General features: G+C 63.6%; 1 protein-coding gene across 2 annotated transcripts in view; it reads left to right on the top strand.

Moving 5' to 3' along the window:
• The first annotated feature begins 6,305 nt into the window (after nt 1–6,305).
• The window catches only part of CNTNAP1 (contactin associated protein 1), a 30,419-nt gene continuing 18,634 nt past the window's right edge, over nt 6,306–18,090 (top strand). For both annotated transcript variants that reach the window (XM_039516974.1, XM_039516975.1), the window contains exons 1-7: nt 6,306–6,456; nt 11,003–11,104; nt 11,445–11,638; nt 12,234–12,381; nt 14,452–14,655; nt 15,426–15,610; nt 16,110–16,253. In XM_039516974.1, coding sequence (XP_039372908.1) covers nt 6,348–6,456; nt 11,003–11,104; nt 11,445–11,638; nt 12,234–12,381; nt 14,452–14,655; nt 15,426–15,610; nt 16,110–16,253 — 1,086 coding nt within the window. In that variant the 5' untranslated portion in view covers nt 6,306–6,347. The remainder of the gene's footprint in view (nt 6,457–11,002; nt 11,105–11,444; nt 11,639–12,233; nt 12,382–14,451; nt 14,656–15,425; nt 15,611–16,109; nt 16,254–18,090) is intronic.

The following is an 18,090-nucleotide window of genomic DNA, read 5'->3' on the forward strand; positions in this document are numbered from 1 at the left end:
GCTGCCTCAGTGCCAGGCTGGGGCTGCTGGTTTGGGGGCGCCCTCCTGCCGCTCAGGCAGGGGCCTGGCCAGGTGGCTTCAGCCCCCGCACAACCCAGCCCACAAGCCAAGAGCTGCTTCGCTTCTGAGTAACTAACGGTGTCCCTGCCGTGGGCCCGCTGCACCTGGGATTCTCTGTTCTCTCTTTCACCCTCCGACCAGGCCCTGCTAACAGGAAACAGCCACGTCGCCCACCGCCGAGCAGGACCCAGACATCCTCCCAGGCCCAGCCCCGTCTGGCTCCTGGCCCCCGCCTGCCCCTGGGTGCAGGGATGAGCTCCCTTCAGCCGGGCTTGGCTCCCTGGGGCGAGACCCCAGCTCCATGGGTGTGGGGGAGCCCCCAGCCCTCTGCACAGGAGGGCGGCCAATTGGGGCTGCCATCTCTGACCCTGGCTACCGGTTCTGAGCCCTCCCTCAGAGGCCACGCTGGGGCCTGCAGCTCTGGAGCCCTGGCCCCACAGACATCCCTGAGTGGCAGCCCGCTGGGAGGGGGTCTGGGGGCATGGCCAGAGCCCTCCTGCAAAGAGACCAGAGACCTCAGCCCAGAGCAGAGCAGGGCTCCTGCTGGACCGCGACTGGGGGCTGCTCTGAACGCCAGGGTGCAGACGGGAGAATATCAGGGCGGCAGCGACAGAGCTCATGGCAGGGCCGGGGGGGGGCACGAGGAGTGGGGGCATGAGGGGTATTTGCGAGTGACAATCAGCCCTCGAATCCCCCAGGTGAATGCACTCAGCTTGGCCTGAGTCCAGAGCTGTTCCCCCGCCCTGCCCTGCCCTCTCTCACAGTGCTGACTCGGGGAGCTGGCCTGAGCCCCTCATCTGCTGGGCACTGGGTCCCTGACAGCTGGGGTCCCCTTGCACTGTGCCCCTCTCACCATCAATAGCCGGGGGTGGGGGGCAGCCAGGGGCCGAGGGAAAGCCAGGGTGACAGTGCTAAGCTGCAGGGCCCAAGGGTGCTGAGGAGGCTGGGGTGGGATCCTAAGCCATGGTGGGGGCTGGAGGGGGCTGGGGTTCTTATGTAGGCCATGCAGCCCGCTTGCTGCAGCCCCCGCACTCAGCACGCCCAGGGACAGCTGACAATGGCTGTTTGGGAGCAGACCAGCTAAATCCCCCGTCTTTTTTGCACCAGTGGAGAGAGACAGGCAACTCCAAACCCGCAAGGCTTAATCTGCTTGTTGATTACAAGCCAGTCCCACATCTGTCACGGCGCCTGCTTTGCAAAGGTTGTGGTCACTGTTATCCTGCCCTCACTCCCCACTCTGCTGGGACCGAGCCTCGCGGCCACTCAGAGCCAGACCCTTGCTTATGGTGTCACTGGAAACACCCCGATGGCTGGAGGCGGGAGCCGCTGGCATGGGCTGCCCACCCCTCGTGCCCCTGCAGAGTCCCTGCGGCACAGGGCTGTGGCCCGCCAGCTGGGCCGAGAGGGCGGGTGTGTGGGGAGCCTGCCCAGCCGTGTCCCCAGGCAAGTTAGCATTGCAAGGGTTAATTTGTGTGGCCTTTCCCCAGCATAAGGCCTGCAGGGGCCTGACAGAGACTCCTGGAGCAGCCCCCGGCCTGTCCCCCGCTCTCTCTGAAAAGGGCTTTCCTGCCCCGGCTGCCCCCCCCCCCCCATCCTCACAGGCCCTGGGGGAGGGAGGGGGCGGTCGCTCTGCTCCAGAACAAAAGCCCAACTCAGCCTGTGACACAAAATGGCTCATAAATTCAGGCAAAGCTGGAGCCCAAGAGACTGGGACGGGGGTGTGGGGAGGGGCTGCAGGGAACATCCCAGGGGCTGTGAGGGTCTAGAGATGGGAGGGAATCACCGCTCTGGGTGGTGACCAGCTCCCGGACGTTGTTTATCGGGGCGGGAGTCACCACCATACCTGCCAGCCATGTCCTGAGACCCCGGGCACTGCTGGGCTTCGTCGTCCTGGTCCTGGTGACACCCTGGCCAGAGCGGGCCAGGCAGAAGGACCCGATGCTACCGCCACTGGCTCCTGCTGAGTCTGAATGGCACCTGGGATGTCAGACTTGGGGTCCTGCTGTCAGCCCCCTTGGGCCATTTCCCTTTGTTCTCCTCTCTCCTGACCCTCTCTCTGTCTCAGGCTAAGGAGAGTCTGGCTGAGCCGGCCCAGACAACCGCACCTTTTGCACCAGCTGTGAGCCTGCACCCAGAGGCAGCTAAATGCAATACCACAAGCAGCCCAACGCTGATACGAGTTTGCCAGGTCTCGGCGCAGCTGGTCAGACCATGGGCTGGGCCTGTGATTCTCCAGTGCTGAGGTTAAGTGAGGGTCAACGCCAGAGACAGAAGCTGCATTTTCTCTCTTAGCTGTTCCTTTCTCTCCCCTCCCCTGTGCGTTGTTTTGTTTTGTAGGGAACAAGCTCCCAGAACCCACCTCAGCTCCCTATGGCTCTTTTCCCCAAGCGGCAGCTATCACCATCTTTAACAGGCGGTGGGGGCTTTGCCTCGTACGACCTCTCTACCCTTCCAGGGGGGAGAATGCGGGAGCTGATTAGAACAAACCCCTCACTTAACGCTGCACATTTCAAGTGTCTGGCCTGGTTTCCGTATCTGTAACACAAGGTTAGAAGGGGAGCCACCCACCAGCGACGGCTCTCACAGGCCCCCGCGGAGCCGTTCAGGATCGCACCAGGGACTCATTACGCCTGGCTGGGAATGTGGGAAACATCTCACCCCTGCACTCTTCCCACCACGGCGTCTGACGCAGCCCAGCCCCGCTGCCTTGCACTCAGAGGCTCTCCGAGGCCCCTTTGAATCTGGCGGCCCCCCAAGCCGGCCTGGAGCACTCCAGCCCTGGCAGTGGATCGGCTGAGAGCCCTGCTCATTGTGCTGCGTCCTCTGTCTCCGGGGTGGGGCTGATGCTACTGCTAGGCCGTGTTACTAGGCAGGCGGGCTCCGAGGCCCTGCCACTGAGAAAGGGGGCGCGTGGGAGCCGAAGGGCTGTTCTCCGCACAAACGAGCCGGCAGTCCCCTTGGCCCCGGCTGTCGCTGCAATGCAGGAGCCCGGGAGGGAGCGCGTGGTGTGTGCGTCTCTCTGCTCCAGGCCAGGCTGTGCCCAGCTGGGCACAACATGGCAGCCAGTCTCAGCCAACAGAAATTGAAAGGTGCAGCACCCAAAGTGGGGCCCACGGCTGAACCCGTCACCGCCGCTGGGAGAGGGGCCCAGGGCAGAGCCCACCGAACCCTGGGCAGGCTGCACTCACATCAGCCAAATCCTTTGCCTGCCCCCAGCAGCTCCCAAGCCAGGATCCCAGCACACCGGGCAAATGCCTACCCAGGGATGGCAGCGGGCACAGTGCCCCCTTTCACTAGGGCAGTGCATACTGCATGGCTCCCCTCCCCCAGCCTCCATGGGGTGGGGAGTGGCCTGCACTGAGACACACAGAGGGGGGCTGCCGCAGCCCCGTGAGAAGGATCAAGGTCACAGGGTGCTGAAGGTTTGGTTTCCGGGTCAGACACGGCTTAGGGCTTGTCTGTCGGGCACTCAGTGTAGCCAGCATGAGTGCCATTGGCCTGTGAGCGGGGCTGTGTCACACCCACCCCCAGAGCGAGGGGCAGGCAGTCAGGCTCCAGATAGGGCCGGCCCTGCCCTATTCTCAGCTCCTTGCAATGCTCAGTTCACACATTACGCTGAACCAGTCACTGCGATTCCCATTGCAGCCCCCCATATCCCCTGGGTCTGATGCTGATCAGTGCTGAGCAACAGGGCTGCCCCGAGCCCCTCTCGCCCGTGTGGCTTGGCAATGCGTCAGTCCTGCTTCAGGCATTACCAGACAGAGCCCTCGCCGGCCGCTGTGCCCGGCTCAGCCACACGCGCCCGCTCCATAGCTCAGGACGCTGCTCCCTGCACAAACCTCTCCCACACTGGTTCTTCTCCAGCCCCCTTTGTCCCCTTCCCCACTGCTGTGTTACTAACAAAGCCAGAAAGGAGGGTGGCTTGGAAGAGTTTCCTGCCGTGTGGCTGCCAGCCCAGCCCTGGCTGTTCCCGTGTGCTGTGGAGCCAGCAGAGGGTGCACGAGATCGTCAGATGTTGTTCATCTGCCAGCCGGACATAAAGACGGGCAATGTCCAGGGGGGTTAGTTTCCCATGGCAGTGCAGATTATGCGGCACAAACATGGGGGCTTCTGCCCAGACTGTGCTCCAGGCAGGACTCAGCTGCATTCCTGGCTGGTGGGTTGTTTGCCCAGTCCCTGCTGTGTGCATCAGGCAGTGTGGAGGTGCTGCCTGGCCCCGGGCCCCTCCCTGGCGAAGGAGGAAATGAACCTGTGTGTAGCACGGAGGGGGTCTCTGGCCAGCCATGTCTGAGCCAGCAGGCAGGTCCCCGGGCCAGGCCTGCAGCACAGGAAGCAGTGCACTCGGCCCTGCTCCTTGTGTTTCTCACTCTCCCGGGGCCCTGCGACAGGCACCGACCTGCCCCAGCCATGCCAATGGCACTTCTGCCCCAGCACCAAGCCTGCGAGGCCCCCACCGGTTCACCCGCCCTCCCAGCATTGGCACAGCTGCACAGGGCCGCTCGCCCTGCCAGTGCCCACCCCAGCAACGGGCAGCACAAGACCCAGAGCTGGGGCTGAGAGCGACAGGGGGTGTCACCCTGGGGGAGGGGAGAGGAGGGAGTCTCCACTGTGGGGTTGGAAACCCAGACGCCTGCACGGCAGGCGTGGGACACATCTCAATGGAGGGATCCTCGTGGACCCCTCCCCCGCAGCCATGGCCTCGTGGACCTCCCCTCTCCTGTTTCCTGTGCCCAGCCCCCCTCCAGACGCATGGACACCCCCTTCCATTTGACATGCCCAGCCCCCTCCAGACCATTCCCTGTTCCCTCCCCAAGCGGGAGGCCCAGCCTGGACCCCCTGCCTCAGCAGGGAAGTGTCCTGAGGCCTCCCCTCCCTGACTAGCACTGGGGCAGCCAGGAGTGGGGGGAGGGGCCCTCAAGGAGTGGATACCTGTGGTGGGGGGACTCAGCCCCTCTTTCCCCTGAGCTGCAGTTCTCAGGCACATCGCTGTGACCCCTGGCCCTGTCCAGACAAGACTCCTCTGAATCAGGCACACTCCCCCGCCCCCCCGCCCCCCCCCCCCCGTTGTGTCCAGATGGCCCCAGAGCTCAGGCTGGGGACCTTGAGCAGCAGCCCCCAGACACCCCCAGAGCCAACAACAAGGCGCCCTGTGTTTGGCCTCGTCCCCAGCCCAGCCTCAGCAGGGGCGCGGGGGCAGCACCCCACAGGAGCTGCAGTGCAGGGGCAGGGGAGCTGCTAGGAAGAAGGCCACTGGCTCCTTGGAGCCCAAATGTTTGGGGGGGGAGCCATTTGGGGCCAAGCTTGAGTCCTGCGAAGGGGCTGGGCACCCACCTCCCAAAATCCAGACCTTGGGGATTGCACTGGGCACCCCAAATAACTGACCACTTCTGAAAACATGCTCAGCTGCACAGAAGTGTGAGCTCCCCACCCCCTTCTGCACCCCATCCTCCGCTCTGTGCCCCACCCCCTTCTGCACCCCATCCCCGTTCTGTGCCCCACCCCTTCTGCACCCCCATCCTCTGCTCTGTGCCCCCACCCCCTTCTGCACCCCATCCCCGCTCTGTGCCCCCACCCCTTCTGCACCCCATCCCCGCTCTGTGCCCCCACCCCTTCTGCACCCCTATCCTCTGCTCTGTGCCCCCATCCCTTCTGCACCCCATCCCCGCTCTGTGCCCCCACCCCTTCTGCACCCCATCCCCTGCTCTGTGCCCCCACCCCCTTCTGCACCCCCATCCCCTGCTCTCTGCCCCCACCCCCTTCTGCACCCCCATCCCGTGCTCTCTGCCCCCACCCCCTTCTGCACCCCATCCCCCGCTCTGTGCCCCCATCCCCTTCTGCACCCCCATCCCCTGCTCTCTGCCCCCACCCCCTTCTGCACCCCCATCCCCTGCTCTCTGCCCCCACCCCTTCTGCACCCCATCCCCTGCTCTGTGCCCCCACCCCTTCTGCACCCCATCCTCTGCTCTGTGCCCCACCCCTTCTTCTGCACCCCATCCCCGCTCTGAGCCCCCATCCCCTTCTGCACCCCATCCCCGCTCTGTGCCCCCAGCCCCTTGTGCACCCCCATCCCCTGCTCTCTGCCCCCACCCCCTTGTGCACCCCAGCCCCCGCTCTGCGCCCCCATCCGCCGCCCCTGGTGCCCGGTGCTCCCCGCCCGTCCCGCTGCAGACGCTGCCGGGGGCAGGAGGCAGCGGAGCACGCGCGGGGCCGGTGATCGGCGCGTGCAGCATCAGCACCCGGAGCAGCCGCGGCAGCAGGAGACGCATCGGGCTGGGCTGCAGCGGGGGATGCTCCGAGCGCTCCCCGCCGCCTCCGGCATGGACACCCGCCTGCTCTGCCTCCTCCTCGCAGCCTGCGCGGCCGTCCTGCCGCTGGACCTCCGCCGCTGCCCGCCTCGTAAGTTCCGCGGCCGCCCGCGGGATCTGCCCGGCTCCGCAATGCGGGACGAGGCGCTGCAGCGGCCCCGCAGCCCTGCTGCCCCGCTCCCAGCCCCAAACAGCCGCCAGCTTCCCTGCCCTTTCCCAGCGCCTGGGGCCCAGGCAGCCCCCTCCCCGCCCCGCTGTATAGACAGGGAAACTGAGGCACCGCGAGGGGAAGGGACTTTCCCAAGGTCACCTGGCCAGGTGGTGGCAAGGTCGGGGATAGACCCCCCGAGCCCTGCCCCCAAGACCCAGGGCCCCTTCCCCCGCTGGGGAGGGCTGGGATCAATAGTTCTTGTGCCATGGATCCAGCCCAGCCTGGTGGGTGCAGAGCAGCTGCCCCCCCCACTCCCCACTGCAGCACCTGCCTGCGCTCGCTGCAGTCCTGAGACCAGCAGCCAGAGACAGGCTGGGCCCCAGCTCCATCCCCTGCAGAGCTGCCCAGCCCAGAACCCCCAGCAGCCCACCCGCCCTGCCGGCAGCTGTGTGCAGAGCCCCTGCACCCTGTCCCCCTCCCCAAGTTACTTCTCCTCGGCTCCCTGGAGCAGCAGCAGCTGCTGCAGAAAAGCTTCCCCGGGAGCTGAGGGGCATGGGGGTGCCTGGCTGGTGTCACGGGGTGCCCCCTGGGTGCCCATGCAGAGCGATTTTGGCCCTGGCTGTGCCCAGGTGTTGTGACCCTCCCTGTGCAGTGTGGAGCCTGCATGCGAGGTCACTGCCACACTGGCTGGAGTGGGGCTGCAGGGGACACAGCGCAGCTGCCAGGGCCTCTCTTGTGAAGGAGGCTCCCACGCCGGGCCTTTGCTGTGGGTGGGGAGGGGGGCGCTCAGGAATACCCCCCCCCCCCAGGGCAGGAGCCCAGGCAGCCCCGGAGGAGACAGGACGGCCTCCTGGGGCTGGCGTGTTCCTGGCCTGCTCCACCCAGCCCCGGGACCAAGGGGAGATGGGCTGGGTCAAGGAAGCTGTTTCTCTGGCTGTTCCTCTAATGGTAAGGGGTGGGGATGGGGATGGGGGGATGGGAAGACTGGGCAGCTGGGGGAGCCTGCCCCACAACGGCCCTGGGATTTCTCCCCCTACAGGTGCCGCACGCAGGTACATGTAGCTGCTGGGCAGGACCCTGGGGGTGTTGGCCTCATGCCAGAGCCCAGCCTAGGCAGGGAGTGAATCCAGAGGGGCTGGCTGCCCAGGGTCTCCGGAGAGGCAGGTGGTGCCCGGGGCCATGCTGGTGGGCACATGGGCTTCTCCTGCCCTGCTGCCCTGGGGGGAGGATGGCCATGGGGGCCGGTCAGTAATTGCTGATCTGGGTCTGTTCTTTGGTCGCGCGTGTAGCAAGCCTTGTTTGGGGTCTCTGGGGCATCGTCTGCTCAGGGAGAGAGCAGGGCTGGGCTTGGGGCAGGGCTGGCCCCATCCCAGCGGGAGAAGCAGGCGGTTCCCATGGCGCTGCCAGGATCCACCCTCTGGCACATGGGCCGGATTTTCTGACCTGTTCAGCCACTTGGCAAGGCGGCTGCAGGGTGCTGCAGCTGAGCACGTGGCCAGGTCTGGCCTCGGGTGTGGCTCTGGCACCTCAGCAGTAGCCTGTCCTGGCTTGGAGCTGCAGAGCACGCCCAGGGCCCCTTTGGGTTCCTCCCGGCTGTGTGGCTGTGCCATGTTGCCAGTGCCGGCTGCTCCCCGGCCCGTCACCCTCTGGGGCTGCGCTGAGCCCTGCTGAGAGGCTCTGCTGATGCCTGGGATGCCGGCAGGTGGTCAGGGACCCCAGGATTGCAGCTGGGGTGTGTGGGGGCACAGCCCCTCTCCCATCGCGGATGCCTGCTCTGCCAGAGCCCGAGAGGCACTGGGGCCTCACTAGCCGGGTGTCCCCAGGGAGAGGTGCCCAGGGGTTGGGGTGCTATGGGTGCCACAAGGGGGCTCTGCAGAGCACAGTGGGGCTGGCTGGTAGCTCCCCCCAGGAGAGGATGATTGAGGTTCAGCGGGGCCCTGGGCCTGACTGACTCCCTGGGCTCAGCTGGGGCAAGGCGCTGGCCCCAAGCAGGGCTGGGTGCCTTAGTGAGGGGCCCTGTGCCCCTCCGACACCCTGGCCCTGAGCACAGGACGGGGAGGTGGGGAACCCTGTGTTCAGATTCCAGCACCAGCACTGACGCCCCCCATGCCATGGGGTGAGGGACGTGGTTCTGGACTTTCTCTCCCCCTCCCCTGAGAACAGCGCGGGGGGGTGTGTGAATGTGGAGCCTCCATCTCTGCTAGGCACCACCCCAAGCCTGTGCAGGGCCCTGGATCCTCCTGGGTAACTGCCCCAGCTGCTCCCCACCTGTCTGTGCCCCAGCCCAGCCCAGCCCCCCCAACCCTCCCCCACTGAGAGGAGAGTGTGCAGCAGGGTCCCCAAAGTGCTGGAAAATGGGGGAGGTGAGCGCAGCTCCTGCTGTCCCCCCTTAGCCCCTCGTTGAGCTGTGGCACAGGGCACCCATCAGCTGGGACACAGGAGAGGCTCGCCCGGCGGGTGCCCCGTGGGATCCAGCCTGAGGCCAGCACATCAGCCTGTGTGTGGAGCCAGCTGGGGCTGCCCCATCTGATACTGGGAAGGGGCTGCGTGGCCCCATCGGGAGATTTGCATAACCCCCTCCAGTGCAGCCCTGGGCTCTCCCCTGCCAGCGCCAGCCCAGCGGCATCCCGGGCCCCACTAGCCTGAGGCTAGCACCGTGGGAGTATGTTGGGTGCCTGGCTGACACAGCAGGAACATGGGGCTTCCCTCCCTCCCCCGGCCAGGGTCTCCCCAGAGCCACCAGGCTGGCAGCCGCCTGGCTGGTGCGGGTAGGCGCGGAGCTGCAGGGCGTGTCAGCTCTCTGCAGTGGGAGGAAAGAGAGAGGGTGGGTGAGAGCAGAGGGAAGCCGTGCTGCTCCAGGGAGCCCAGCCGAGCCACCCAGAGCCCTGTGTGAGGCTGAGCCCAGGAGCCCCGCTTGGGGCAGACCCTTCCTGACCAGCTGTTGTGCAAGCAGCAATGGTCACTGTCTCTGGCCAGGGTCACTGCTCCCCAGAGCTGGGCTTTCCCCTCCGCGTCCAGGTGCTTGGGACCAGCCAGCCTTCGTAGCTCACTGTGAAATCACTGTGAGAACGTGGCAGGGGCAGCGTTCCCCAGGGCGTTGCAGCCCTGATGGCTCCGGGGTAGCAGCAGGGGCTAGCAGGAGGGATGCACAAATGCTGAGTGATCCAGGCGTGTACCCCGATGCCCTGTATAGCAGATCACTCACTCACCGGAGCAGCGCCTCCTGCTGGTCATCCGGGAATTAGCTCGATTCCAGCCTCCGGAGCGCCTCTTGCTGGCTGGTGTCTCACCTGCCTCATGTCCCTCGCAGACCCCAATGCCCTTTACTCAGGGTTCTGCTCCAGCAGTTCCCCCTCACGCTGGGTCTCCCCTCCCACGGGAACCCCCAACCCTCTAAACCCACCTTGCCTCAGTGGCTACTGCCAGTCGTCATCCAGCCCCGCTCCCTGGGGCAGACACAGTGTAATGGCCACTCATCACTGGCAAGGGGGTTGGACCAGCTGCCTCTGCCCATCCCTGGGCTGCCCTGGTACCTCTTTAGGCCTTAAACAAGGCCTCAGGCTGGAGCTCCCCAGCTCCTCCAGCCTTTCCCCAGCCCTGCTCTGCATCAGGTGCCCTCTACTCCCAGGCCCGTCTCCACCCAAAGCTGGAGAGAGACTCTGACCTTAGCCCTTTTATCAGGGCCAGCTGTGGCCTGATTAGGTGTGGGCCCAGCTGTGGCTGCTTCCCCAGTCAGCCCAGCCTTCCTCCCTGGAGTGGGGTAACTGCCCCGCTACACCCTGCGAGGCCAGATTCCTAGAGACACCCTACCCCCTCGGGCCTCTAGCGCCTCCATCGCCAGGGCTTTGCAATGGGCCGTTCTGTCTTCCCTATGCCCCCTGGCCCGGCTGGGCCTGTGGCTGGACTCGTGTGCCTGTGGGTGCTGCATGGGGGCGGGGAAGGGGGTTGCATGTCATGACACAAGGACCTGAAGGGGCTGGGGATGCTGGTGAACTCGGGGGGGGGGGGGGGTTAGATGAGTTGGGAGCATCGCACAGGCTCAGCCCCCAGGTCCCACAGGGTCGGGGTGGGAGCCTGGCCCACCCTGCACACGGTCAGGGGCACTGAGGGGAGCCGTCGGGTGACCCTCTCCCAGCCAGGGCAGCATCTCAGTTACTCACCTGCGCCGGAGACCTGCCGGGGACGCGGCGACCGTGAGCTGGTCCCGTCTCGAGCTGCCGGGGACGCGGCGACCGCGAGCCGGTCCCGTCTCGAGCTGTCCTGTGGCCAGTGTCAAAGGAGTTAATGGGCCCCATCGAGGCCAAGGGCTGGCGGGGGCTGAGGGAGGGGAGGGGGGACCATGCCTTGCTGCTGCCCAGCCAGGGGGACAGTCCCAGCGGCTGCAGGGCTCTGGCAGCTCATTTGTCAGCTGGGGAGAAGCAGAAGGGCCAGGCTGGAGCTGGGCCAGGCCGGGCGAAGCGGCTTTAACGCAGCCTCTTCCCTGCAGAGCACTGTTACGACGAGCTGGTCGCTCCCCTTTACTCCTCTTCCATCGGTGCCTCCTCCCGCTACAGCATCTTCTACTCGTCCAGCTTCGCCCGGCTGCACAGTGAGTCCTGCCTGCCGGGCCCGGGGAGAGTGGGGCCCAGGGGCCTGCCCCAGCCACTGGGCAGTCGCTGGAGACCCACAAAGCCTGGCGCAGGAGGGAGGGTCCCCAAACGCCCCAGAGCAGCGCCTGGGCAGAGTGGGGAGGTTAGTAGGGTTCCTATGGGATCCCCCTGTCAGTGATGCCCTGGGGTCCCCGTGGGGTGGTGCGAGGCCCTGGGGCAGCTTGGAGGGCGTTTGCCCTGCTGCCCTTGGGTGGCTCTGGCCCCATTTCTGAGCTAAGCGGGGAGTGGAAAGGCCAGAGCCGCGGGTGGCGCCGGGTCTAACCATGGCCCCTGGCACAGGCAGCAGTGGCTGGTCTCCAGACCCCAGCGACAAGCAGCCCTGGCTCCAGATCGACCTGATGCAGAAGCACAAGATCAACGCGGTGGCCACGCAGGGGACGTACAACACGTATGACTGGGTGACGCGTTACATCGTGCTGTACGGGGACCACCCCAGCAGCTGGAAGCCCTTCTTCCAGCTAGGGAGTAACTGGGTAAGGAGCCACTGCTGCTACATCCGGGGGGCTCCCACGAGCGCCAGCGCCTTGCCTGGCTCCCGAGCGCCCCAGTCTGCTCGTGGCGCTGAGGGCCTGGGACAAAAGTCTATGACATCGTGCCAGTCGAAAGGAGGGAGCGGGAGCTGCCGACTTTCCTGCCCCACGACACAAGAACGAGAAGACAGTCGCTGACAGGGGGACATTCAAAACAGATCTAAGGGGAAACTCTCCCACCAGTGGGGGGTTGGCCTGTGGAACTCCACACCACAGGACGGTGGTGAGGCCAAGAACCCAATAAGGCTCCAAGGGGGGCTGGCCAGTTCTATGGCTAGCAAGAGAGTCCAGAGTGACTGCAGTCTGTGGTGACGAACGTGGGAGGGAGCGTCACTCCTCCCAGCCCCGCCACTGTGGGGGTCTGACACCCTCCTCTGAGGGGCTGGGCCCTGTCAGAGAGAGGCCACGGCCAAGCCAGGCCGAGGCTGGCCCAGGGGAGCGTGGTCCCCCCGGGTGGGAAGGGGCTGGTGGGGGGCACAGGGGAGGGGGAGCTGGGCGCGCTGCGGGGGCTGTGTGACAGGGGCTGTTTCTCCGCCAGACGTTCTTTGGGAACGTGAACGAGAGCGGGGTGGTGCGCCACGACCTGCACTACCCCATCCTGGCTCGCTACATCCGCATCATCCCCAGGGCCTGGAACCCGCGAGGCAAGATCGGCCTGCGCCTGGGCCTCTACGGCTGCCCCTACCGTGAGTGAGCCCCAGGCCGCCCGGGGGAGCCGCTGGCACTAGGGGGGGGGAGGCAGGCCTGACGCTGCGGTGAGAGGGCTTGGGGGGCTCCGAGCAATGAGCCTGGCTTGGCTGGGCGCAGTGTGGCACAGAGCCCCGGGGCCCCAGGCGCCATTCGGCCCATCGGGTGATTTGGAGCCCATGCAGCTCCCCAGGAATTCAGCTCTGGTCTCCCCCAAGTCCTGTCCCAACACCCCACTGCCCCCAGACCTCCCCACTGATCCTGGAGACCTGCTCCCCTTCCTCCCGCTGGCGCCCCCGAGGCTCCTGTCCCATCCCCTCCCTGCTCCGCCCCAACCCCTCCTCTCCTGCCCCACTCAGGACAGTTTCATTTTTTGTTTAATATTTAAATAAATCTGGTGACCAAAACACCAAATCAGCCCTGGAGAGCTGTAGACAGGGGCCATCCCATGGCCCCCCTTGTGCCCCAGGGTGGGCCTGCAGGTTTCTGACCTCAGTTTCCCTCTGAGTCCCCAAAATAATTCACAGTCACCAGTGTCTTCTAAATAATCTTCCCCCTCTCTTGGGGTCTAATCTACTCAGCTCTATCAGCTCCCCTTTCGCTTCAGGGCTTCCCAGCCCTTCTGGGGAGCTGGGTGCCCCCAGTCCTGGCCCACTGGCCTGGAGACTCTCCCTCAGCTTGGGGGGTGCACAGCCCTTCTTCCTGGGGCTGGTCCAGGCTGAGCTCTCCTCTCTGCAGCTCTCTCCTTGACTGGGCTGAAGTTACCTGACCACCTTGACCCAGCCCAGGGGGGTCTAATCACCCCAAAACCGGCCGGGGGAGCCTTGCCCCACCCCCTTTCCAAGGCTCCTGAGCCCCCAAAGGAACAATGGCCTGGGTTTTCCCTATACCTCCTCACCAGACACCAACTGGCCCATCTTCCTCTCCTCTGTGTCTGCTTTCGGTTATTCCAGACACCTGGAACAGGGTAACTGGCCCCTCACGTGATCTTAACGAGCCACTGCCTTGTTATAGAACCCAGAAAACTCCTTGCTTGCTGGCAGTTCGGATTCTTTGGGCCAGGACTCCCGGCTTACAGCCCAGGAGCTAGTCCTTCCATCGGCCATGGCTTCTGCAGCACGGATCAACCCCCTGTTCATCCCAATCGCTGAGGCGAACGCACAGCCCGAGCCCACAGCCTCTGCTCCGATTTAGGCCTGTGGATTGGTATAGCCACAGGAACGCGTCTTAGCAGTGTTCAATGTTTTACACTTGGGAGCTACAGTTTAGAATCCCCAGGTGTTACTCCAGCTCCGACGTAAAGGAAAATCCTACGGATAGGAGGAAATCAAATGGTTGAAATAATTACTATGGTGTGAGACTCAGGACCCTACGCTCCCTGCTGCATAGAGCATCTGACCAGCAGAGACCGGCTAGTCTGACACCGCCTGGATAACCTGGCCAGAGACTCATGAAACTGCAGCACAAACCTGAAACAATTAGAAAACCAAACGCCTTGTAGATGTTTGCAAACATCAAGCATCCCCTAGACAACTGGGAAGTCTCGTCTTACCTGGGTCGTACGTTCCAGTCAATGAGAGACAGTCCGAGTCCAGGCTGTGGGTTGTGGCTAGCAGGTTTGCTCAGCAGTTAGCACGGCCCCTGGAACACCCGGGAGCTGGGGTCGGGTCAGCCCATGCGATCCGAGGGAATGTTAAACTGGCTGCTTCCCGAGTCCTTGGGCTGGAGTTACGTTTGCCAGCTGCCTGGATTTCCAGTGGGCCGCGTTTGTCTGGACTCTGTTCCAGTCTCGAGCTTATTTCGATTCTTAGGCCTCTCAGCTGCTCCCCCAATAGGCCGGGGCTGGATTCTGCTAGGTGGGAATGCAGGGCCAGGGCTGAGAACTGCGGCTGGCACAGCGTCCCGGCCCCCCACGGCCAGCCTCGCCCCTATGGCTTGTGGCCCAAGGAGCCTGCTCTCTGCAGGGTCGGGCCCGGGCTCTGGCTCTCAGCAGGGAGGGTAGGGGCCAGGCAGAGGGGTGTGGGCAGGTTTGGCCAGTGCCCTGGATGACGTTGGGTTTCGTCCCCCAGGGTCTGATGTGCTGTACTTCGATGGGGACGATGCCATCTCCTACCGCTTCCGCGGGAAAACTGTCCGCACTTCCCAGGACGTCTTCGCCTTCAGCTTCAAGACGATGGAGCGGGAGGGGCTGCTGATGCACGGCGAGGGCTCCCAGGGGGACTACGTCACCGTGGAGCTGAAACAGGCCCAGCTGGTGCTGCACATCAGCTTAGGTGAGTCTGGGCCTGTCTGGGGAGCTGTGGGGCTGCTCTTTGCTTGGGTGGGGTACTGGGGATGGGGGGCTTGGACAGGGGTTGGGGGTTACACGGGGCTGCACAGTAGGGGGGGAGATTGACAGGGGCTTCTCTGTACTCGGGGGAGCATTGTTGGGGGTTCGGCAGTGGGATGGGGGTCAGCAGGGGCTGGCCTGTACTGGGGGGAGGATTGGGACCATGGGGGGCAGGCAGTGGGATGGGGCTCGGCAGGGGCTGGTCTGTACTGGGGGGAGGATTGGGACCATGGGGGGCAGGCAGTGGGATGGGGCTCGGCAGGGGCTGGTCTGTACTGGGAGGAGGATTGGGGCCATGGGGGGCAGGCAGTGAGATGGGGCTCGGCAGGGGCTGGTCTGTACTGGGGGGAGGATTGGTACCATGGAGGCAGGCAGTGGGATGGGGCTTGGCAGGGGCTGGTCTGTACTGGGGGAGGATTGGGGCCATGGGGGCAGGCAGTGGGATGGGGCTCGGCAGGGCTGGTCTCTGTGGGGGGAGGATTGGGACCATGGGGCAGGCAGTGGGATGGGGCTCGGCAGGGGCTGGTCTGTACTGGGGGGAGGATTGGGACCATGGGGGGTGGGCAGTGGGATGGGGGTTGGCTGGGGCCGATCCATACCTCGTAGGGGGGTTGTTGGCGGTGGGTGGCAGGAGGGGGGTTGGGATGACCCCTGAGCGGCACTGGGGAGGTTGGGGCCCCTCCCTGTCAGTAGGGTGACTGGCCGCCCCCCCAGGCAGCAGCCCGCTGCACTCCAGTCAGGGACACACGACGGTGACGGTGGGCAGCCTCCTTGACGACCAGCACTGGCACTCGCTGCGCATTGAGCGCCACGGTCACCACGTCAACCTGAGCCTGGACGGGGAGGTGAAACGCTTCCGCTGCAACGGGGACTTCCAGCAGCTGGACCTGGACACCGAGGTAGAGCCTGTCCCGTCCCAGCGGGGCCGGTCGGGGTCAGGGTCAGGACCGGGGGCCTGTTCCTTGGGGCGGCCTGGCTGGACACGGTGCTGCAGGCAAATGCCCAGTGCAGCTCTGCCCGGGCTCCCAGCCCTCTCCCAGGAGCAGCTGCTGAGGGGACAGAGCCCATCCTGTTGCTGTGCTGAGCACCGCGGGCAGCGGGGCCCCGTGGGCTCAGGCTGCACCCGTGTGATGTCCTCCGAGCTGGGACCAGGAGCTAAGCCAGTGGCAGATCACAACCAGGCCCCTCCTTGCCCCTGTGGGGCTCTGCTCTGTGCTGGAGGGGGCTACCGGGCAATACCCCCCGTCCCTGGGAGCCCAGAGGGACGCAGCCCAGACCCACTGGTGCTGAGCTCCCCACTGTTCCTCTCCCTGCCTGGCAGGGGCATGTCCCATCCACACTGGGCGAGCGGTGCCCCTGACCGCTGGGGCTCAGCCCAATCCTGCTGACTCCCCACAGCTGTTCTTCGGCGGCGTGATCAGTCAAAAGAATCGGAGCCTGGTCTATCGACAGAACTTCCGGGGATGCATGGAGAACATCTTCTTCAACAGGGTCAACATCGCCGACCTGGCCCGCAGGAGAGCGTCCAACATCCACTTTGAGGTGTGGGGCGTGGGCAGGCTGGGAAGGGTGGGGAACCCCAGGGAAAGGGAGTGGGGGTCCCTGGGGAGCAGGGGGAGTGCACATGGGGTCCCTTTGGCCTTGGCAGATGCTGTCCCAGGCACGCCGTGAGGCAGGCAGCTCTGGCTGTCAGGATGAAGCTCAGCGACCCGAGCCCGGCCATGGGGCTCGGATTGCAGCTGGCTACGGGCCAGGAACCGGCTGCTCCAGCGCTCACTCATCCAGCCCCAGATCGATAGTGCCAGGTCATCCTGGGCCTGGGGCCATCGGCTGCTGTCACCAGGCGACGGGTGCGAGCTCAGAGCGGGGGCCTCGGCTGTGGCTGCCTCATGGGTTTGGCTCTGGTGGCTTCAGGCTCGAGTCCAGCAGAGCTCTCTGTGCCTGGTTTGTATCTAGAGCTCGTAGGAACACATGACACCAGAGGCAAGTAACACAGACAGTCACAGGAGCAGGGTCCACTCTCTCTTATGGGTGTGATTAAAGTTACTAGCACAGTGGTAAGTGTCACTCAGCTAGATCTAGCCAGGCACCAGGGGTAGCGACAGACACACTCACATCCTCCTAGACAGTGTTAGGGGCTGCTGGGTCTCATGCATTGATCATCAGGTCCCTGCTGGATCCTCCCATAGGAAGCTCCTTTTTCCCCGCTCTGGGCACATCCGCTTTGTAATGTGGTTCTGCCCTCCCATTGCTATAGGTCGCGTAGGCTCCTTATTTCATTAGCACCGACGCACAACCTGTATCCTGTGGTTGAGACACGACAGCGACAGATGTGCCTCTACACCATTTTTGTGATTTAAAGTTAATCTTCCAGCTAATGTTTTGCAGTATTACCCTCTGTGCCCATAATCTTGGGGCATCGGGTTATTCTTCGCTCACTTACTTCTGTCAGCATTTCTTAGCTCCAAGGCCTAAATTAGCTAAGCTAAAATCGTGCAGGCCCCAGCCTAAAGGTCTTGCATTTCAGCCTTTCTTACTTAGCTACCTAATACAGGATTATTCCTTCTACACACTGATCAGTCTTATACTTCTATCATCCTACAACTTACCTCTCTTTAACATACATTGATTATCTAGAGCATGACATGGTGTTAATCAGAACATCACACAATTTTGGAATAATAAACTACAATCACTGGCTACATCTCCCCTCCCCCTTGACAGGGTGAGTGTCATCTCACTGCCAAGTGATAATAAGACAATAAAAGCCCTGCCATGTACATATTACACGACACTATGCAGCAATGATTAATACACAGCCAACGTCACTGGTCTAATGTTCAAAATCTCATATGTAACTTACCTCCAGACCTAAGGTTTCTGTGTAGTGTAACTCTAGACCCGTGCCATCATTCTGTACATATCAGGGGTTCGTTCTTCCTCAGGTGGTAGCTCTCTTACTTCTCTGCACTGGGGTACGCAATTATAATCATAGGGAGCTTCTGGACCTTGATGTGGGCTTGTGTTACGCATGTCTTCCTACACAGCCACGTCCTCATCTGCTTCTCTCACGAGCCCTGGCTGCTGCGACAGTAGTTGACAACAAGAGAAAGAAAACAGGCTGAATTACACAAGGCAGGGGTTTAACCCTTTCACATGGTTCCAAGTCTTCCTCCCACGTAACACAGTAAGGAAACTATGGCCAGTAATCCATCCCTTCCAGCCAATTCCCATTCCTCCAGGTGTACTGCCTTGGGAGCTGCCACTAGCTAACATTTCAGATACTGCTTGATTTGCCTTATTCATTTCATTACTCATTTCAATGAAATGTGACTCTTTTCTTTAGAAGAGTTGTTTGAGTGGTAAGGTCCGTGGCGGT

Source organism: Mauremys reevesii, linkage group 27, assembly GCF_016161935.1.
Source record: "Mauremys reevesii isolate NIE-2019 linkage group 27, ASM1616193v1, whole genome shotgun sequence".
Lineage (NCBI taxonomy): Eukaryota > Metazoa > Chordata > Testudines > Geoemydidae > Mauremys > Mauremys reevesii.